Raw genomic sequence first — 22290 nt, 5'->3', positions numbered from 1 at the left:
TTTTGCCATGGCACAGAACTTGAGGGTGCTTGTCCTGTAATCAGAAAGACCGGGGCAGGGGCGCGGGGGCTTAAACGTTTATGAGTCCGCTCTGCTAGAGGAGGGTTGTTCTGCTTGGCCTGGAGCCTTGAGTAAAAGGATAACAGTGAACTCTACAGAACCAGAGTGGACTTTCGATAGGGGCCGGGCGGTCCCTCTCCTTGCCAGTGTGTGGGCAGCAAAGGTGCACTCAAGGGATGGGAGTGTCCTGGGGCCTAAAGCACTGGGACAGGGTCGAGTGGACAGTGTCTGAGGGCTCTTGGCGACCTGCCATTCCTCCAGGAAATGAGCCTGTGATAAGGAAGCCTGAGCCCTTCAGCATGGCTATCCCCTCTATTTCTTGCAGGCAGAAGGCAGCCAGATACGTCACCTTTCTCGACAGCACTGTGGGAACACTTGTGCTTTTCTCAGAACGAGCATTAGCAAATATTTGCCCAAATGATTGCATATGGGAGAAGATACATTTTCCCGGACACCTGGCAGTCTGATTATGAAGCTGCGTAAATTATCGAATACTGAGGACAAAGTCACCTTCTATCTCCCTAGTTAGGCAGCATTGATTTTTTTTTCCTTAAAGGATAAATGATTTGAGAACCATTGTTTTTAATCACATTCGTCTCACAGAAAACAATTTTTTTAACAGATATTAAGATAGTTGTTGCTCCCAACAAAATGATAATAGTCGGGGGTATAGTCTTTGAAGTGAGATTATCAGGTGGTTTGAATGCCAACTCCACCATCTCCTGGACTGTGGCCTTGGACATACTTAACCTCCCTCGGTCTCAGCTTCCACATGTGTCAGATGGGGATGGAAATATTACCCGCCTCATAATGTTAATGGGAAGATTTCGTGAGTGAATATATGTCAGGTCCCACAGAGTCCCTGGCAAAGAGTAAGTGGCCAATAAGTGGATCAGCTGAGCAGCTGCAGAGCTCATGAAATATAATCAGAGAAAACTCTGTTTGTTCTCCTGCTATGCAGACTCTGGGAGACCTTGTTCCACTGTCTTCCCACACCGAGTACTTGTTTGTCCTTTGAACATCACTTACATCTTTTGATTGCTGGATTTTATCCTCAAGTGATTTATTTTCTAGAAGAGCCCGAGTTATGGCTCTTCCTGAATGTCACCTACGCAACGGCCCATTCTGCCTGCTCCCAGGATGGCAGAGCCCAGATTTGGTTCTTTTATCTACTGTTCTCTTTCATAATGCCCGTAAACCCTGATTTCTCTAAGACGATAATGGTGATCACGTTTCCCAGCTGGTCCTTATGCTATCTCAAGATGTCACAGAGTAAGGTTGTAATGTCTGGAGTCGCTGCAGACATTTTATGACCATGAGGGAAGTCATCCAACATCTAACAGATGACAACTCCAAAAGATGGAAAGACCTTCAAAGAAGGATGATGTCACTGAGCCACTGAAATAACCAGCTCCAAAACTGTCTCGCCTCTATTCTTGGAAGGGAGACTATAAATCCTTATTGTTCAAGCCATCAGACACTGGATTTTCTATTACTTATGTTTGAAAACATGCCAATTCATGCACGAGTGCTATATTTCCTGAGGGCTTTCATATTTGGGAATATTAACTTCAGTGAGGAGAAATATCTTGGGTCACCTTTGTCCCCAAAACCTTTGTAAATGTTGCTACCTTTTCATCTGACATTGAAAGCTACCATGGGGACATCTGAGGCCACCAGATGCCCCTACTACTTCTCCCTGAAGTTCAATCACACCTCCAGATCTTTGGTGTTGGTTGTTCTATACCAGTGTTTCCCGGAATACAGTGAGAACTTTTGATCTGCAGATTTAGTTCTCTTCTTTCTTTCTTTCTTCTTTTCTTTGAAAAAAAAATTAATATTGGAGGACTCTTTTTTTAAGGAATAGCAACTAACCCCTTTCTAATTGCTCAAATGACGCAGTCTTTTTCCTGTACATTCACTGTAGTTGATCCAAGCTTTTCCTGTAAGTCGGTAATTCAGATGAATTGTGCCCAGTCTGCTTTTTGGTCTTTCTAGTTTGGGTTTCTCTATTGAATATTTCTGATTTTGATTTGGTTGCCTTAGCTGTATCATCTCTCTCTTCTCATTGTGCTGCTTTATTTTTTCTCCCAAACCTTATTCTATTAAGTTAGTGTTATTATTAATTTATTCTATGACATGGGACACATATGAAGAATTTTCTTCTATTTGGTTACATTTTCTTCCAGACTAGGTTCTTCATCTGTTTCACCCATGTCATAATTCTGGGGTTTTTTTAAGATTTTATTTTATTTGAGAGAGAGAGGGAGCCCATGCATGAGTGGGGGTGGGGAGGGGCAGAGGCAGAGGGAGAAGCAGACTCCCTGCTGAGCAGGGAGCCTCAGTCCCAGGACCCTGAGATCATGACCCAGACCGAAGGCAGATGCTTAACTGACTGAGCCACCCAGGCGTCCCTCTTTTGTTTTTGTTTTTGTTTGTTTTTTTTCCCTTCCCCTGTTACTAACGTCATACATTTGGATTGTAGATTTGTTGCTTCTGTCTTATTTAAATCTAACACGGATTGCTCTTTGTAAATCTTCTGTTCAAATATAATGTGAGCAAATTCTCCTTGACTGCTTTCTCACTATATCTGAATGAGTTTGAGAGCTGGAAGATTGCATTTTTATCTACTTTTCTATGACCTGTATACGCACTGAGGATTAGGGCTGATCCACTGGATGTGTGCAAGTCCTGGGCTCTGCTTGCTTCTGAGATTCTGTTAAACTTCTGCCACCATCCCCCACCCTTGTTAGGAGCCCACCCTGTTTCTGTGACAAACTGTCCTTGGATTTTGAATCTTTGCCTCTATACAGTGCCAAGTCCTAGAAAGTGGCAAACCCTAGTGATTTTTCCCAGCTCTGGACAGGTCCTGTGGGCAGTAAGGGCTGTTTTCTACTCGTGATAGGTTTGTCTCACCTGGATTTCCCCAGGTAGCTTGCTTCTCATCTCACTTTGCAGATTCATGTCTTCCTTGTATCAAAAAAGCATTAGTGAGAAATCTTGGTATTTTGTCTACTTGGTTTCCTTCCCTAGTGGGGATCTTTGGGGAACGGGGATGAGATTCAGATGCCATTCTCCACTGCAGACTTTTATTTCACTGAGCACAATTTTTTGAAGTTTATGGCACAAAGTTTTACTTAATTTTTTGTTTAGTTGCTCTTTTCTTTTGTTGTTGTTTTTCCTGATTTTTGCTCTTCTTTTGTTCATTTCATTAGTAATCGTGGAAGAGAGGTTCTGTGATCCAGAATCACGCTGTCCTTTTTATGTAGATGCCTTCTCCATGCTCTTTCAACTGCATTGGTTCTGAATATATATTTCTGTAGGAATTGCAGGTTATAAAATTTGCAAATTTACTAAAGATGAAGAAAGAAGGGCAGTGAAAGCAGACACTCATAGCGACCTGCTAATAACTAATAACTAACATCCACATGGCATTTTCCATTTACAACACACTAGCTCCTTATCTCACTTTCATTTCGCCCAAAAGGGCAGGACTGCTTCTGCCCTGTATCCCCAGAACCCAAGTCTGCGCTTGGCCCGGAGGAGAAGCCCAGTCAAGTTCTGAACAAATGAATGACTGTTATCCCATTTTACAGATGGGAAGACTGAGGCTATAATCAAGGCCCTTGTCCAAAAGGGGGCAAACAGGGAAGAAGGAAGACGGTGTGGAGGACGACGAGCCAGCGGAAGGGACCTGGGCTGGTGGGTCCGCCGGGAGGTCAGCCCCTCACCCTGGTCCCAAGCAGGCGGCAGCTCCCTTCCGCCAACCAGCATCCCGCCGCGCCAGGACGCGGTTGCCACGGAAACCAGGCAGCCGCGCAGGCGCGTGGAGCTCGGGGGGGGGGGGGGGGGGGGGCCCCCCCGGCCGGGGGCGCGCCCCGCCGGGGGTAATCCAGCACTGCGCAGGCGTAGCGTCTCGGTTGCTAGGTTCCGCCTCGCGTCCCGCTGAGTGGCTACTGTAAGGTTCCCGAGCCTCCGGTGGCCAAGGGAACGTTCGAGTTCACCTATCTGTGCCTGCGCGCTATCGCCTTTTCCTGCCCAAAGCGAGAGGATAGCCCCGATCGCCGTCCCCCTCCTCCTGAAGGACCTCTCCGTGGACGCCCCCAGTGGTGTTGCGAAGCCTGCAGCCGGCCGCCCTTCGGAGCGAGACGGAAGAGCTTCCAGGCGGGCGAGGGAAAGAGAGAAAGTAGCCAGCCATGTCGAACGCGTAAGTGATGGGCTGCGGGCTTATAGACCCGGGTGGGCGTCTCCGGACGGAAAGAGGGCTTGCTCTGCTGCTTTTCCTTTTTCTTCTCTCCCCTCCGCTCCTTCATTTTAGCAAATGAAGGCAGGCCCAGGATAGAGTATCAGGTTCTTGTGGACAAGGAATGGCATGCGCCTAGGTCTCCCTCCTCCCGGTCGCACTGCCTCTCCCCCCGTGGAGATGAGCCCCCGTGAGCCCGTGGCTTATGCCCTTGCTGCTGTCTTATCGAAACAGCAGCACCTTCAGGACATTCGGCACATCGCCTGCTTTTTTTGTTCGTCTTTCTCAGTTATACGTGGATTGCTTTGTGGAAACACCCAGGTCCCGCATTAAGGAAGGAGCTTGAGGAAGCTTTATGGCACCTCTCTGCTTTTCACAAGGAACCGCAGTGGGGCGGTGGGCGCACCGGAAAGTGTTTGCCTAGCGCTGCGCTGTTCGCCCAGCACTTGTTTCGTTTGGTCTTCACCAGGACCATTTAGGACGTGTTATGGTGCTGATTCTGCGGGCGCCGTGCTGAGTGTGTGAAATACGGCAGCGCGTGTGATCTTCACAACACCCCATAATGCAGGACCTGTTAATATTGTTATTCCCATCTTACAGCTGAGGAATCGGGCACAGAGAGGCTAAGTGGTTCATACCGAGCAAGCAGGCGGTGCCATCCCAGCCTGCAGGCACGCTCTTACTAACCCTATTGGTAGGTGAGGAAATGAGAGCAGAGAGATCAAGGGCTTGCTGAGATGCTGCAGGTGGGGAAGATAGGGAGCTCAGTTTGGGGCATGCTGAGTTTGAAGGGCCTATTGGAGATCAAGTAGGCAGTTGAATATTCGAGCCTTGAGTTCAGGAGAGAGGTCTGTGTATGAAATATAAACTCGACAGGTGTTGGTATGTAGATGGACTTTACTGACACTGCATGAGTGTAGACAGAGAGAAGGGGTCATCAGGTGGTAAGAGACTGGGGAACAGAGACCAGCAAAGGGATCAAAGGTGTGATCTGTGAGGAGGAAGCAAAATGGGGGTGTTCTGGAAGCCAGGTGAACAGGAAGCAATGTTTCTGGGAGGAGGGAGTGACAGACTCAAACACTGCTGAGACAAGTCAGAAGAGAACCGAAGTGGGCCATCCATTTAGCAAGGCGGGGTCCGCCGGTGCCCTTGACCCTCGTGGGGGATGGAGTAGGAAGGTTGCTGAGAGTGGGAGGGAACAGGAGGAGAGACAGTGAGCATGGCCAACCTTTTAAAGTTTTGCTATAGCTGGTGCAGGGAAATGGGGCCAGGAGACAGATTTTTTTGAAGATAGGAAGCAATGGCATGTTTCTTTGCTAAAGGAAAGGGGATGGTGAGGAGGACGAGGGAGTAGTGGGGTGATGTTGCTAGTGGGAACATGAGCTCCAGCAGGTGGCTTGAGGTCTTGGCTTTGAGGGAATTGAGGAGGGTAGAGTCTGTCGGTAAATGCTATTCTTCGGTAGACACCTTGTGGGGTCCTGGAAAGATGGTGTAGGGAGTAGACGATGGGGACAGTGAGGGGCAGTGGTGATGCCACCTGATGAAATGAGGTGCAAAGCTAGGGGATGGGGCAGGGAGAATGATCTGGAAGTGGCGGTGAGGAGCAAGGACGTTGACCCCACGCCCCGACAGCGGTTGGAGGAGTCTGGCGGAAAGGGAGCCTCTCTTGTGAGGGCTGCAGGGAAGGACAGCGGGCCTCCCCGAAGCAAGAAGGCCAAGGGAATCTTCTGGAAAGAGGACAAACAGCTACATAGTATTGGAAGAATTTGAAGATTTATCCTATATAAAATATCTTGGGAAGAATTCTCATTTTGCAGGATTTAGATTTTTCGTCGAAGCACGTGGTATGTCTGAATAGTCCAGTCTTCCCTTCCCCCACCCACCTGGCTACAGAAAATCTGCCAAGCTATAGAAATAACAGTCTGGCCGTTTTCAACTGTCATATTCCGTCTTCTCTACCCACAATCCTCCTGACTTCAAAACCTGCAACATTTCTTGGTCATATGCTCAAGTCTGAAACCAATCATGTGCTTAAAAAAAAAAAAATTCTAAGTAGTCTCATGGATAAAATACCACCTTCTCTTTACAAGGTGCATTTAAAATTTCACGAACACTTTCACAGCTGTTATCCCATCCCACAGTAATCCCTTGGGGTGTCCAGAGAGGTGTCGTTATCCAGATTTGCCACTTGAGGAAGTGAAGGCACAAGGAGGCTGTGGCAAGTCTGAGACCCACTACCTCAGGAGACAGCATGAGGTCTCCCCATGCCCATCAGCTGCAGCGCGGGCCAGAGACTGGGGTGTATGAGTGCCTGGACCATATTTGGCAGCAAGAAGAAGCGAGGTCCTGATGCATGCCTCCGCACGTGTGCACTTTGGAAACATTGTGCTGAGGGAAAGGAGCCAGACCACAAGGGCCACCTACTGTGTGGGCCCATTTATGTGAGATGCCCACAGTAGGCAGACGGATACAGAAATTAGATTAATGGTGGCCAGGGGCTGGGAGGAGGGGGGACAGGGGCTCCTCTTGGGGAGATGAAAATGTTCTCGAGTTAGATAGAGGTGGTGGTGGTGAATATACTAAAACCCACTGATTGGTGGGTTTAAAGGATAAGATTATGGAACGTGAATTATATCTCAATGATGTTCTTATTTAAAAAAAAAAAATTTGCGGGCGCCTGGGTGGCTCAGTTGGTTAAGCGACTGCCTTCGGCTCAGGTCATGATCCTGGAGTCCCGGGATCGAGTCCCGCATGGGGCTCCCTGCTCGACGGGGAGTCTGCTTCTCCCTCTGACCCTCCTCCCTCTCATGCTCTCTGTCTCTCATTCTCTCTCTCTCAAATAAATAAATAAAATCTTTAAAAAAATAAAAAAATAAAAAAAAAATTTGTCCTGCGACATCCCAGGTCTCACGTAATGTTCCCGGGCACTGGCTCAGCAGAAGAATGCAGGGACGGAGGGGCAGCGAGGCGGGGCGGGGCTCAAACCGGGCGGGGACTGCATGCAGGGGCAGTGCGGGCTCCCCAGGCTGGCCAGGCTGAGTCACAGTGGCCAGGCCCTGGCAGTGCAGAGGCCGGTGAGGTTGTGGCCAGTAGGCGCACAAGGAGGAGAGTCAGGACAGCAGGGAACCTGGAAGGCAAGGACGCCGAGGTCAGTGTCCAGAGGAAAGGGTGATGATGCGGGGTGGGCTGGCTCACATGGCTGCCTGATATTTCCCATCACCCAGTGACCCGTGCCTGGTCGCTCCAGAAAAGCAGCAGGTGAGGAAGGAAGAGGCTGCCGCCCAAAGGCAGGACTTGGAAAGCTCAAGCTACCAGGAGAATCCTCAGCCCAGAGTTCCAGTGAGGGGTCAGCTCAGCCATGGCCCTGGAGGGGTTCCTGCCTCTTTGACCCTGGGCAGACGCCAGTGAGTGCACTGAGCTAGGGCAGCAAGTCTTCCCCGGGCTGGGTCTGTCCCAAAGCAGAGTCCAGGCATTCCTAAATTCTGGGTGCGTTCCGTCCACCAATGTGGGTGTGGTTGCCCCTGGTGGAAGCACCCTCTACACAACATCCCTTGATCACGATGGGCGTGGGTCTTTGTGGGATTCAGGTCACCCCACCTGCACCCCACAAGGCAGCCTCCGTGGGGTCTTGCACAACCTTGGTGCTTACTGGCATGTTCAGTGCTTTGAAGTCTGATAAATGCCCCTTACTTTTCATTACTGACCCCAGCCCCACATTTAGAAATTATGACTAGATTTATTTATACAGACTCCAGTATATCATTCCCAGATTCTCGGTAATGTTAAATCTGCCTGTCAGTCTCAAGACTCTGCTTTCTTGGGGCGCCTGGGTGGCTTAGTTAGTTAAGCAGCTGCCTTCAGCTCAGGTCATGATCCCAGGGTCCTGGGATTGAGCCCCACGTCGGGCTCCCTGCTCAGTGGGAAGCCTGCTTCTCTCTCTCCCTCTGACTGCCACTCTGCCTACTTGTGCTCTCTCTCTCTCTGTCAAATAAATAAAAACCTTAAAAAAAAAAAATTTTTTTTAAAAAGAGTCTGCTTTCTTTTTTTTTTTTTTTTTAAGATTTTATTTATTTATTTGAGAGAGAGAGAGCATGAGAGGGGGGAGGGTCGGGAGGGTCAGAGGGAGAAGCAGACGCCCTGCCGAGCAGGGAGCCCGATGCGGGACTCGATCCAGGGACTCCAGGATCATGACCTCAGCCGAAGGCAGTTGCTTAACCAACTGAGCCACCCAGGCGCCCGAGTCTGCTTTCTTTTTATCTTGTCTCTCCAGCCTTCTGCCTGTTCTGATCCTCCGCAGCTAGCACTCTAGAATTTTCTTCAGTTACATCTTGTGTGGCTCCCACCATATTCATTCTTAGATGTTTAATCAGTAGTGGGAGAGGGGTTTCATTTTTCGTATTTTTCTCTGTGTTCAGTGTTTGTGGCTTTTATTGATGTCTTGCAACTTTGCTGCATAGTTGACTTCTTATATTTTGTTACCGATTTCCTTGGATTTTGCCACTGTGTCATTTACAAGCAGTTTCTTAAATCTTTTGTGTGAATCCCTTTTCTGTCTGCTTGATGTTCTTTCACTCCTGTCTTTTAGATTTCTAGTGTGTCTCCTGAAAATATTTTTGGTCTCCGGTGTTCAGTGTTTTGAAGGGCTGATAGCATCTGTTCTTTGGAGTATGCGGGCGGTATTCTTAATCAGGCATATGCCATAAATTAAATTTATTGAGCATTTTCTTGTCATCTGTGGAAATAATCTTCAGTGTGTACCATTCTGTTGCTGTATTTAGCTCAGCTAGTCTTTATGCTGAACTCTCGCAGATTCCTGGGATGACCCCTCCCCGGTCAGAGGGAACCACTCTTTTGATCTGGGGCTGAGTCCTGTTTGCTAAGTGGGATTTCAGATCCGAGTTCTAAACAAAATTAGCCTGTAATTTTCTTCTGTAATGCTGTCCTGACAGGTTTAGGCCACAAAACAAACCACATGGCTTTCTGTTTTATGTGAACATTGGTTGGACAGCTGGTGTCACCCGTCAGGTCAGGGGAGGCCTGAGTGTGCCGCCCCCCTCAGATGCTCGGAGTCTGGGCTTTGGTGAACTAGGAACAGGCTCAGCTTCTGGGCACCCTTCCCAGCTTCACCTCCCCCGGGGCAGATGCTTGATAAGCCAGCGTTCATTGTCCCGTTTGTTTCTGTCTTCCCCTCCCCCCTCCTGTTTGCCTGGTTTTTTAAGGCGCAGAAGGCAGAATCGCCACCATACGTGCGCCACCTGATGCTGGGACCCGTTGGGCCCGGAAGGTGTTGCCGTTACTGTTCTGGGATGGGGTCGTTTCTAATAAATAGTCATTTCTTCTGCAAGGACTGGCAAGTCCTGTGCTAAACAGAATCTAACTGCCCCCTGTAAACGTTCTCTCTTCACAAGGCCGTCTGGCAGGATGTTCTTTCATTAGCGATATTTTTTAAGTATGTCCAAGTTTGGAGACATCTGACACTCGCACCCGCCGGGAGGCGTGCCCAAGGCAGTATTCAGCATCCACACTCAGTGGAGGACTGTGGGGAGAGGTGTATATTCAACTGCAAATCGTGGCCCATCACAGCTACGCCACCTGATTCGTCACCCTCATTTGCTTTCACCCTGAAGAATGGGGGCCGCAAAGGGGCTCAGACTGTGAGCCCTGGAGCCAGACTGCCTGGAGGCGGGTCAGCTCTGCTGTGCCTCTGTTTGCTCCTCTGTGAACTGCGGGGATGGTAGCACCTGCTTGAGAGGGCTGTTAGGTTTATGAGAGCTGATACCTGTAAAGCGCTTAGGACGGTGACCAGCACTATGTACTTTTGAGCTGCTTCCATCCTCATCCTCATCCTCATCATCCTCATCTGAACCTGAAAGGCTCTTCACCCACCAAGAGAACTTCTGACTTTTGGCCAAGGAGATGAAAGTCTCTCATCTCTGTTCCAGGAACATAAAAATAAGAGATTTAAAAAAAATGGTTTTTTAATGTTTTATTTAAACATTTTATTTTTAGGGGCACCTGGGTGGCTCAGTAGGTTACGCATCCGACTCTGGATTTTGGCTCAGGTCATGATCTCAGGGTCCTGGGATGGAGCCCCGCGTGGGGCTCTGAACTCAGTCAGTGGGGAGTCTGCTTGTCTCTGTCTCCCACTGCCCCTCCCCCTGCTGGCACACACACACTCTCTGAAATAAATAAATCTCCCTCTCTCTCTGAAATAAATGAATAAATCTTAAAAAAAGTTTTTAATTGTTCTTTTAAGTTTGTATTACTTGGTAACATACTAATATGTATTTATTATACTGAATACTGGAAGAGTACATTTTAAAATAAAATGAAAATATCTTAAATTGAAAACCCAAAGAATTGGAATTTTTTTAATGCAAGTTGAAACTCTCTGCACCAGGAGCAGCGTGGGAGTGCACAGCAGCGAGCAGACGCAAGCAGGAGGCGTGGCCAGGCCCTGGCACAGGGACGGGCGCTGTGCTCTGGGATTGCTGCCCCAGCGAGGCCTGGCTCCAAACCAGCCTAGAGGACTGCAGCTGGACCCGCATGAAACCGGGTGGGATCGCCCTTCCCAGCAGGACGGAGGTGGAGGGCACGTGCCTACAGCCTGCCCTGGGTTGTAGTAAGACACCAGCTTCTCAGCTGGAAGGCAAGCTAAGGAACTCATAGGCACTCAGTATATATAAAGAACCCCCATAAACTAATAGACAAACAATCCAGTGTAAAAACAAGCAAAACAAATGGATAAACGATCTGAGGAAGAGAACTTGCAAACAACCCATATGCAGGTGGATATTCAATCTCATTTGCAACCAGGTGAAGGGACATTAGAATATTGAGATTAAATTTCTCACCCATGATCTTGGCAAGAGTTATGATTATGTATTTTCTGGTGATAGTGGTGGTTCTTTTCTTTTATTTTTGGTCAAGGTAGAGGCAGCAGTACAGTGTAGAATAACGGTTCCAAGCCCAAGACGGGGCTCAGACACTGACCTCACCTCTGAGGAGCAGGCCACCTCCTCCCACCTCAGCGGGAGTAACAGGAGCCTTGTTCATGGAGCGTGGCCAGGGTCACACCTAGCACAGGTCACAGCGTGCAGTCAATTCCAGGAAGTGATGCTGGCAATTTCTCAGAGGGAAGTGTGGAGAATGAGTGAGGAAGGGCAGGTAGTGGGACCAGAGCCGAGCACCAAGAGGGGATGCCTGCTAATGACCTTGGGAAGGTCGATGAGGGATTCCCAGTAAAACAAGGTGGATTTTATGAGCAATTTTATTTCCTGCTCTTCCTGAATCACCTCCAAAATGGCAATAGGGGATGTCAAAGGCTATAAACACACGAGGGCCAAGGGAACGTTAGAGCATTTGCCAGGAGCTATCACAAGAACATAGAAGGAGGGAATGCAGATGAGATGAGGGGGGAAGAGGCAGGCACATGGGACCTGAGCGCCAGCAGAGGGGGAGGGAAGAAAAGCCCACCTTCTGGCAGAACCCTGGCAAGAGAGGAGGCAAGGTCTGGTCCTTCTGAGGTGGGGCTAAAGGTGGTAGGTCTGCCTAAGGGGCATTTTGACCCCAGAGAGCAGGTGCCCAGCCGCCCCCATGCTGACAGAAGAGGCTCGTGCAGGCAGCCTGGACCTGGGGGTGCCACACACAGGTGAGAATGGGGTTGGGAGGCCAGGCTGATGGCGAAGAGGAAGGGAGAGCCCTCACTCCCCTTGACCCACTGGCTCCATTCAGGCAGAGATTGAGCCCCCCCGGCCAGCACAAGAAAGACCTAATAATGGGTTGTGGGTTTCCCCCTCATCCCAGGGAAAGGGCCAGCATCCTGCCCACCCTCTCACCCCCGGGAGAGTTAATAAGCCTCTTCCCAGACACACTGATCTTTCCATTAGCCTTTCATCTGATTCTGGGACATAAAGAGAGCCAAAGTCACCCAAAATGTCAACCAAAATTCTCCTTGGATGTGTTGGTCAGAGTCCAGGCAGGAAAAAGATGGCACCCTCAGCAGGATGGTTAAAAAAGGGACTGGCAGAAGAGATGGAGACAGAGGCTCAAGGAACCGACAAGGGTCACGGGGCGAGCAATGCAGAGCGGCTACCACCCTGAGCCTTTGGTAGAAGGAGGCTCCCAACCGTGTGCTGAGCCACCAGGGAGGCAGTGGGAGAGGACAGACCTGCATCTCACTCTCCTCTGCCCTCTAGCTCCCTGTCTGCTCCACGGACCTAGGGGCCAGCCTCCCACACCAGCCATGCCTTGCTTCTTACATCCCACATTATGGTTCTCAGGTTCACAGTTATTGCTTAGAGCTATAAGTCATTCACTCTCCACTGCAGGGACTAGTCCGCTGGGAATACACTGCAGTTTATTTATTCGTTCTCTTATTCATGTACAATTGGTTATCTCCTTGTTCGGGCTATTATAAGGAAACACTTTTATGTTCATTGTGATACAGATGTACAAGAGTTTCTCTGGGGAATGATTGTTCATTCATAGGGTCTGCCCGTGTTTGACTTTACAAGGTGGTGCAGAATTACTTTCCAACGTGGTTGTTCCAACTCATAGCCCACCAGCTGTGTGTATGGACAAGTCAGTGGAAAACTCTGGCTCACAGCTTCTTCATCTCTGAAATGGGTGTAATCATGCTGGTTTTACAGGTACGGTGAGGTATCACTCTCATCACTGAGGTGAAAGGATTTTTAAGCTACGTAGGTGATAATGATAGCAGCAGTCATGTCCGAAAATCACATGCACCTCAGAAGAAGACATAAATGGTCTAAAGGGAACTATACACCGTGCTCCTGGTTCACATTTGATGCTGTGTCACCATTTGTTATTCCAGATGCCCATTTTGTATGGCTCACAAAGGAATTTTCACTTATTCTCTGTCTTTCCCCAGAATGTATAATAAAATGTGGCATCAGACCCAAGAAGCCCTCAATTCTTTGCTTGATAAAGAGTCTCAGAACATGATGGAATCACAAAGCAATCAAGTTTTCATCTTCCAAATGTTGGCCACCTTCTACATAAAATACGTGCAGATCTTCAGAAACCTGGAGGATGTCTATGACCAGATTGTCCACCCGCAGAAGCGAATATTGATCCGAAAAATATTGGATGGAGTGATGGGTCGCGTCCTGGAACTGAAGAATGAAATGGTGGAATTGGAATTAACGGAGTTTCATTATTTTGATGACATCCTACAGGATCTAAAGTTGGCTCCTGTAAGTACTCAGCTTTTTCTCTTATCCATTTCTTGTTATTTTAAATAAGCTATGTAGGTCTCTAACCAATTTTCTACAGACTTTCTAGACATCTTTGCTGGTTGTTGTATGAAAAGTTGAAGTGTTGCCCTTCAGCTGGGCCATACCCCCCTGGACAAGGATTGGGTCCCTGTAGTTTTGGGCACAGACAGATCTTCACACAGCCCTTGGGTCCATCAGACACTGAAGTTGTTTTCTTCCTTGTCACCATGGTGTCTGCCCAGATCTGTTGGCTGGAGTAGGCCATCTCTTCGTAAATATCCTGGGACACAAACCCTCCCGATTTCCAGTCGAAGCGCCCCTACTTCTGTTTCCAAAGGAGGTCTCCCTCTGGCCTCTGCTTCCCATCATCTTCTTCAGGATGAGCAGCCTATTGGTTACCAGTTCTTTCTTCCCAGATGGATGTGTCTCCTCCTCTGCTTGGGTCTTTGGTGACTCGGGGATTTTTGGCAATAGGCCTTTGAGCCTCAGACAAGAAGGAAGGGCATCCTCCCTCTCTGATGCCCTGGAGCTGTGAGCATTCTGCCCCACTGCTGCCCTCCCAACCTTCACTGCCAAACACCCAGGGTCTCTTCTGACGCACTGTCTGGCCGAGTCTGCCAACGCCAGTGGACAGACAGCTCACTTCAGTGTCACGGTCCTGGGAGCTCACTCTTCATTTTGAAAGGAACATTTCCCGAAAATAAAATTAAAAGGAGACAGTGTTCAATTTTCTACCTGGTGTTTAATGCCTCTTCCTTTTGAAAATATTTGGGATTCTATCAAGTTTATGTTTCTTTCTGGAATAGACTTTCCTAACATTATTACTGCACTTCGTTAGAATGGACTCTAAGGAATAACTAAAATGATTAGAACGTGAAGATCACTCCAAAACTTTTGTGTTTATTGCATTCGTTTATAAGAGTGTGGATTAAAGCACCAGATTTTTTTGATTAGGTGTACTTTACTCACCCACGTGAGTCTATCAGGAACACCTGAGGATAAACATGAAATCAAATCATTAAGTCATATCCCTAAATTGAATTAATAAAGCAATATAAAATGTGTTAATTTAATGCCAAGACTATTAAATAATATTCTCAAAGCTGAAGAATAAGAAATTTATGAAATTTATGTGGTGGGCTCCTTCAGATTTTCTGGGTCACCTGGTTCATCTTCTCAAAGGCCATGAGCACTGAAAGGGGTGAGGAATGAGGGACATTGTCCAGGAACCTTTCCTGGTGGGAGACTCTCAACTGTGTTTTCCACCATTTCCGAAGGGTGCACGGTGAGCCACGTGATGACCCTGGGGCACGTCCAACAGCAGCAGCATGGACCCCGGAGCAGTGCCGGGCCAGGGAGACACATGTGTGCCATCTCTGGGAGCTCCTACGTGGCTCATTCTGCACCCCTGTCAGGGCCTCCGTGGCTGCCACCTGCACAGCACACAGCTCTCCGTACAATATGACCCACAGTCCGACCACAGCTGGTCAGTTCGGGGATGGGTACTGGTGGCTGCACCAGGCAATCCTTCCCTCAGAGATTCTGAAACTGAGACAGAGACACCAGTTCCTGTCTCGGAGTCTGAACTTCGGGCTCCCAAATTTGTGAGTAGTTGGAGCCTTTGTTCTGAGATGCTCAGAAGAACGAAGAAAGCTGCTCTTGAGAGTGAAGGAGGGAGAGAACGAGAGAGAGAGAGAGAACAAAACAGACTCACCAAGAGGAGCAGAAGTAAATGGCAGGGTCCTGAAAGCATCTTCATCCCTGGACACATCCCTGCTGATGAGGAACTCTCCACTGTGTTCCTGCCCTAGGTCCACGAAGTCTTAAGTCCATCCATCAGTGTCCCCTACGGCTAAACTAACCGGAAGAGTGTTTCTGCAGCCTGCCATGTAAGGAGCCTTCCTAATAGGTCCCTGATGTAGAGAAACGTGTCAGGGAGAGAGGGAGTTTCTCTGCCATAAGAAGTGTCCTTGAGTCCACCCTGTAGAGGATGGAAATCCGTTAGTCTAAGAAAATTTGGTTTTCAAAAACAGTTGCCACCTGGTACTGATATCGTCTCACCAAGTCCTAAAAAAGACACCCCTTTACATGATAATGCTTCTTTAAGGGAAGGCCTGTTCAAAATCCCCTGGATGGGGGAGAGGGTGTGGGGAGTCACGCCAGAATGGGAAGAAGGGGAGCTGACCCTGAGGACCAGAACCTTAGCTTTGCCAGGCCAACTGGTCTACCAGAGGCAACCAGGAGTGTCTGAGAGTCTAGGACAGTGTTTCTCAATGGGGGTGCCCAAGGGCCCATCCCATACACCCAAATAACACTTCTACACTCCTGATTGTTGAACTTGGGCTGGTAAACCTTCGTGTGACCTCCACTAACTGAAATACTTGGTAATATGCATAAATGAAAAAACAGAAGTTGATATTTATTGCATAAAAAACAAGTTTCCTAATAAAGCAAATGAACTTTACCAATAATTTTTGTAATTTGGGGTAATTTAGGTAAAAATAAGAACAAATTATTAGGGGGAAAATGTGATCATTTACATGCAAGTAATGATACTGATGATAACTTACGAGATTGAATTCAAAGATCTCTACATCACCATGCTTTGCTATCTTAGTCTGCATTATTATTTTAGGTAGGCTGAGATGATATTATGTTTCTTTAAAGACCTTCATTAAGTTATCATTAGTTAATTGAGGATTAACTGATGTGGGTTCTCAAGTTTTACTGTAATGATTAAAACGAGGGCCGTGGTGATGGTTTTTTCTTGTGACTTTGTGTCTCCTCAACGGTAATGAATTCTCTTCACGCCACCGACCTCATCACCTCTTAAATCAGGATGGGAGGTAAAGCACGTCTCTTTGATGTGCAGTCCTTACTGCATAGCTTAGATGGATTTGAGTCCTGGAATTGTGACAAAAGTGGCAGTTTTGACCAATTGTGGCAAAATTGTGCCCTTTGGCTCATTCTTTCTCTTCTCTAGCAACAATTAGATATTCCCATTCCCAAGTATTTTTTGAAGGAGAAGCTGGAAGTCATCAAAGGAAGAGAGAAAATCCTTGCTCAGATATTGGCCGACACTGGACTAGATATACCTGAAAAGGTTCGTATATTATTTTAATAAACATCATTCCATAATCTATAAAACCTTTTTCCGTGGCTCCTGATTGTGTGAGAGACAGATTATTTCCAGTGGGAAGAAAGCAGCACCCGCCCCTCGTGCTATTCGGTGTATGTAAAAAGTTGCTTACCTTGGGGACGTATTTTTGATGATTCATGACCATTATTTTTCAAGAACTTAGAAATAGAGATCAAAACATAATGCTTTGTTGGTTAAGTCAGTATCTCTGAGACTGAGACTGAACAGATTTATCAGCTCGGTTTGATTTTTCGTCTCAGACCCCTAACCTAAAGTCAGAAGCGGAATGCTTTCATATGAAATAATTAAGTGTTAAGCTAACCTACTGGTCAGTCTTTCCCTTCCAGACTTTTCCGCACGGCACTGCCACATCCACCTTCTGGCAAGTCTGCTTGTGCATTTCAGTGGCCCTCGCTGCCTCCCGTGCATCAGTGCCTCACGGCCCTGGCTGGTCATGGCCCATGCAGGGAGGCGGCAGTTGGCCATGCCAGCTGGGACGATTCCAAGTGAAAGGGGCACTGTCAGTAACTATGCCGGGAAACAGGTGCGGCCCCAGTGCCCAGGGGAAACCAGCACGTGTGGGCTTCCTACAGACAGGCCCCGTTGGGTGTTGTCAGCCTGGGTCCTGGTGCCAAGGAAGATTCCAAGCGCAACCAGAATAACAGTGGGGTGGGAGCAAGACGTGCCCTGTCTGCCTGCCACAGGAAGTGCTTGGGGTGCTCTGTGCTCCCTCTCGGCAGTGGACATGCTTCATGCTGCATAGAGGGCTCACTCTTCTCCCTACAGCCCAGCCTGTCGAAATGGTACTCATTCATCAGAGCCCGACTTGATGCAGCATCCTTCCAGAAACCTGACCCAACTAACTCAGGACCGTCTCTCCTTCCTTCGCCTCTCCCCTAACTGATTGATCCTCCCTCTGCATTGCATCCCTGGAAATCCGTCCCGGGGCTATTTCAAGTAGGGGTCATCACCATCCTTGCACATGTTGGTGCCTTCAGTCCATGCATCATTCAGAAGGAAGCACTCAGCACTTCACCCAGCTCCCCCAAGGTATCTCCTGGCATGAAACATTGGCAAGCAGTGCAGAATTCACAGAGGATTTTATAGGGGAAATGGAGGAGGGCGATGACGTTGTACACACTATGGTCAAACCCTAAAAATTCCTCTTTGCTGTTTCCCCTTTCTGCTGTCCCTCTTTGCTGGTGCAGGGTCAGCCGCAGGGAGCTTTCTCTCTCGGCAGCAAGCCCTAGCTGGCTCCACTAGGTAGAGCCGTCCATCTCCATCCCAGCCCCAACTTCTGATGGGCCCAACGTCAGCAACACGCCGGGCTCTGGGCAACAGCCCTTGGCATCTGTGTGACTTTCTCATGCCCTTCAGTGCCTCACGAGACCCCACTTTCACCTCAAGCTGCTTATTTCTTGAAGATATATGCAATATATATCCCAAAAAGAATTTTGAGAGGCAAATATTGCCATCCAGTCCTACATCTTTAATGCTTAGTATTTACTCTTGGGCCCTCTGTAAATGTTCAAAAATGAGTAGACCACTCAAACCCTCAGAAGTCTTCAATAAGGGCTATAATGATTTCCAGAATGACAATATGGAATCTAAAGGAAATAATAATACAATAATAACTAATATTTGCAGGACATCTACTATCTGCTTAAGCTCTTGTACATACCTTGTGCGGTTCAATGCCGACATGGTATTCATTCTACTCTAACCTGCTGAGTGCATTATTGGAAATGTGCACTCACTGAAAATTTGAGGTGATGAGATCTCACTGAAAACCAAACTCTGAGGAATTGTGACATGAAAGAGCCCCTCAAAGGGAACCAGGGCACCACACTGGGGAGCAGAGGAGGAGGGTCAGTCTTGGTTCAAATTGGCTCTACCCCTTACTAACCACGGGAGCTCATGTCAATTCTATTTCTTCTGTCAGCCTCGGTCTTAACTCTTGACTGGTCACAAAAATACCCACCTTGGGGGTTGCTTTGTGAATTTGCCGAGATTATCTATGAAAAGCGTCTGGCTTCTGTAGGGTCTCAGTAAATGCCCCTTTCCTTTCCCTGCTCCTTCCTGGCACCGTCCCCCGACTCCCACCCCCACCCCCACCCCGGGGCCATTACAGAGAAGACATCATCATGGGAAACAAGGGCCCTGGTGATGAATCGCAACACCCCACACTTGGGACCTCAGGGTCTGGCACCATGTTCTGATAAGGTGGCCATGCTGCCCTCTGAGACCTTGGCAAGGATTCAGCCCATGAGTGGGTGTTTTCTGATTCAGAAGGCCTCTCCTTTCTGCCTCTGTCCCTGCATGAGGCTCCACCCAAGCCAGGCCACATCCCCAGCTTCTCCCGAGCCCCAAGGACCACAGAGAGCCTCACCCCTGAGCCCACTCAGAGCTCTCGCAGGGCTCCGCATGCCCCAACAACCTTGCTCTTGACCCTCCTCAGGAAATGTCACAGCCCCGCACCTGGCTTTGCCTCCCCCTAGCCCATCTGAGGTCCCCAAAGGCAGCATTTTACCGCATGAGCCCTGGTGTTTCTCCAGTCATAAATTACCCATCCCATTTGGATGTTTTGAAATGCAAATTTGTAAGTACTAGAAGACATTTCACATATAAACTGAATACTCCTAAAATGATTTTAACATTACTCATATTTACTAGATCATCCTAATGGATTGGATGGATTTTGAAGTCAGCATTTTACCTCATGTGTATTTTACATTTTAAGTTCTCATATTAAAGATGTGCTTTTAATTTATATGTTTCTACTATTAAGTTAATAAAACATGAATAGCAATTTTGAGTTTTATTGAATCCATTTTATTAGCATTCCCGGTATAATTTGCTGCCAACCTAAAATATTGTGGAACTAATTGGTATTTTGTTCGGAATGGTAGAGGAAAACTTATGGGGTTTCTTAAATCGGGGACCAGAGCAAGAGCCACAGCATGTTATCAAAATTCACATAGTTAATGAGTGAGATGGTTAGTATTAAACCACCATCAGACTCTTTATCTAAACAGTTTGGGAACTCCTAGCAAGGTTGTGTTAGAAGTAAGCACATGATGTATATGGAATCAACTGATAGAGTTAACATGTTTAAACATTGATTTAACTTGAAAGTTTTCACAGAAATACACCGTAAAGGGTATCCCCCTAGAAGAGGCTGTTAAACTAATCCAGATCGCTGAGAGAGCACGGCAAGGTCGCCTAAGAGCGATGTTCATGAAGCAAATCTTCCTCCAAGAATACAGAGCAAAGCAAGCCAAGATACTTGGCGAGAAAGTTGCTGACGTGGGAGCCGCCGCGCTGCAGATTCAGAAGGTGCGCGTGTGGTGCTCGTGTTGCTGGGGACAGGTGTCTTGACACAGCTAGAGATGCACCCCAGGGCCAGGGGTGAGCTCTGAAACCCCAAATCCCAAAATCCTACCTTGAATAGAGCTGGATTTTAAATCCCAGAGAGATTTTTTATCTTACCCTGGAGAAACCGTTAACTAAGCTTGGTCGTGTTTTTTAAGATTTTATTATAAATAGGTATAAAATGCAGGACATTTGGTTCAGATATTTTTAAAGGTCATTGATAATTGTTGGAAAGAATGTGGCTCAAAATTCATTGAGGATTTATATCCTCAGTGTGTATTCACACACAGACGTAACCATAGAAAGGGAGCAAGGGTCCACACCTGCTGGCTTGTGCAGGTGTGTGCTTTTCACAATACCAGTGACCGTCACTAAGCACCAGGACATCGATGTTCCCTTTAGAAGTGGGCCTGAGGTTTCCTCCCCAGATGAGCACTGTGGGTTTGCACCCGTCTGTTCCCAAATGGAGGCTAAGGTTGCTTGCAGGAAAATGAGGAAGCTGGCTTGTGGGACAAATGAGAATGAGAAGGGAGGGAAGGAAGGCACCGGGACACAGACCCCAGCCAGAGAGTCAGGACCCCATCCCTGCTGGGCTCTGAATGGGGATGGAGTGGGGGGGCAGTGGAGGCACCCATAACAGACTGTTTCCTTTCAACTTTCTGTGAAGATAGGAAGTTGTAAACAAGCATCTGAGTTCAGAGCTGAGTTGTACCAGTCTTGGACGTGACCATGTTCTATTTCCCCACATCTTAATGACAATTTTTCTCTTAAAACTATGAAGCACCACCCTTAGATCTAGCCCCACACTCCTGAACTCTGGCAGTTTCTCTTGAAGACATCCAGGTAGGGGACTCTTGCTAATGAGACTTATAGCCATTTCTTCTCTCCCGGCCCCACCTACCTTTATGGACGTAAAACATTGTGCACATTTGAGATGTATGACGTCATGATTAGATAGACATATATATTGCAAAGTAATTATCACCGTAAGTGTAATTAAAACATCCATGGCATCACATAATTACCAGTTTTTATAGTGAGAGCACTTTAGATCAACTCTCTTAGCAGCTTTCAAGGACACAACATGGCATTGGCTATAGTCACCATGCTGTGCATAGACCCCCCAGAACTCATTCATCCGAAAACTGGAAGTTTGTACCTTTTGGCCACTTTCACCCATTTTCCTCACCCCCCAACCCCTGACAATCCCGAATCTACTCTGTTTCTAGAGGTATTTTAGATTCCACATCTAAGTGAGATGATATAGTAGTTGTCTTTATCTACGACCTTTTTCACTTAGCTCACTGCTCTCAAAATTCATGCATGTTGTTACAAATGTCAGGATTTCCTTCTTTTTTTTTTGGCTGAATAATATTCCGTTATGTGTATGTACCACTTTTTTTTATCCGTTCATCCATCAACTGACGGGTTGTTGCCATGTCTTATCTATTGTCAATAATGCTGGGATGAACCTGAGGGTGTAGATATCTCTTCAAGACAGTGATATCACTTCCTTCAGATATGTATCCAGAAGTGGGATTGCTCGGTCATAGGGTAGTCCTGTTTTTAACTTTCTGAGGACCCTCCATGCTGTTTCCACAGTGGCTGTGGCGGCTTGCATTCCCATTGGTGCACAAGGGCTCCCCTTCCTCCTCATCCTCTCCAACACCTGTCGTCTCTTGGCTTGTGGATGAGAGCCATTCTGACAGGGGTGAGGCTGTCGTTGGGCCAGCAGTGGGCTGTGTGGTTAGCCGATTTGCTTCCAGATCTTGGGCGAGTGTGGATCCTGTCCAGTCCGTGGGTGAACGGGACTGCCCCAGGCGCCACTTGTCCAGAAGGGCGGCGCTGGAACAAGGCTCCACAGCTGGGTCCTCAAACAGCGAATAGGCCATTTCTGTGATTTGTTCTTTCTTTAAAATTTTTGCCTGTGATCACAGAAGAAAAAATACTCCATCAACGCACATGCATGCACAGCCTTGACCGTGTAGTCATTATACCGTTTGAAATGGGAGAAAGGGTAGGATGGTGTTCTCTTTAATTTTTTAATGTATTAGACAAGTAAGCCTTTCTTTGCTTTTAGGTCTGGCGAGGTTTCCATCAATGTAAGAAAACCGAGAAACAGAGAGAGGAGGAGATGATATTCCTGGGTATGGTAAGTCCTCTTGCAGACAGGATATGCATGTGGGTTTCTTTTTTTTTTTTTTTTTTTTTTTTTTTTTTTTTTTTTTTTTTTTTTT

The 22290-nt window shown here is 47.5% G+C and overlaps 1 protein-coding gene across 1 annotated transcript in view; it reads left to right on the top strand.

The window, feature by feature from the left end:
- Window positions 1-4256: 4256 nt before the first annotated feature.
- IQCA1 (IQ motif containing with AAA domain 1) overlaps window positions 4257-22290 on the top strand; it is a 159203-nt gene continuing 141169 nt past the window's right edge. Inside the window, exons 1-5 of the mRNA XM_021678956.1 lie at window positions 4257-4267; window positions 13197-13521; window positions 16526-16645; window positions 19826-20017; window positions 22134-22205. Coding sequence (XP_021534631.1) covers window positions 4257-4267; window positions 13197-13521; window positions 16526-16645; window positions 19826-20017; window positions 22134-22205 — 720 coding nt within the window. The remainder of the gene's footprint in view (window positions 4268-13196; window positions 13522-16525; window positions 16646-19825; window positions 20018-22133; window positions 22206-22290) is intronic.

This window comes from Neomonachus schauinslandi, chromosome 3, assembly GCF_002201575.2.
Source record: "Neomonachus schauinslandi chromosome 3, ASM220157v2, whole genome shotgun sequence".
Taxonomy (NCBI): domain Eukaryota; kingdom Metazoa; phylum Chordata; class Mammalia; order Carnivora; family Phocidae; genus Neomonachus; species Neomonachus schauinslandi.
The sequence above is the reverse complement of the archived record's forward strand: the minus strand, read 5'-3'. Positions and strand labels throughout refer to the sequence as shown.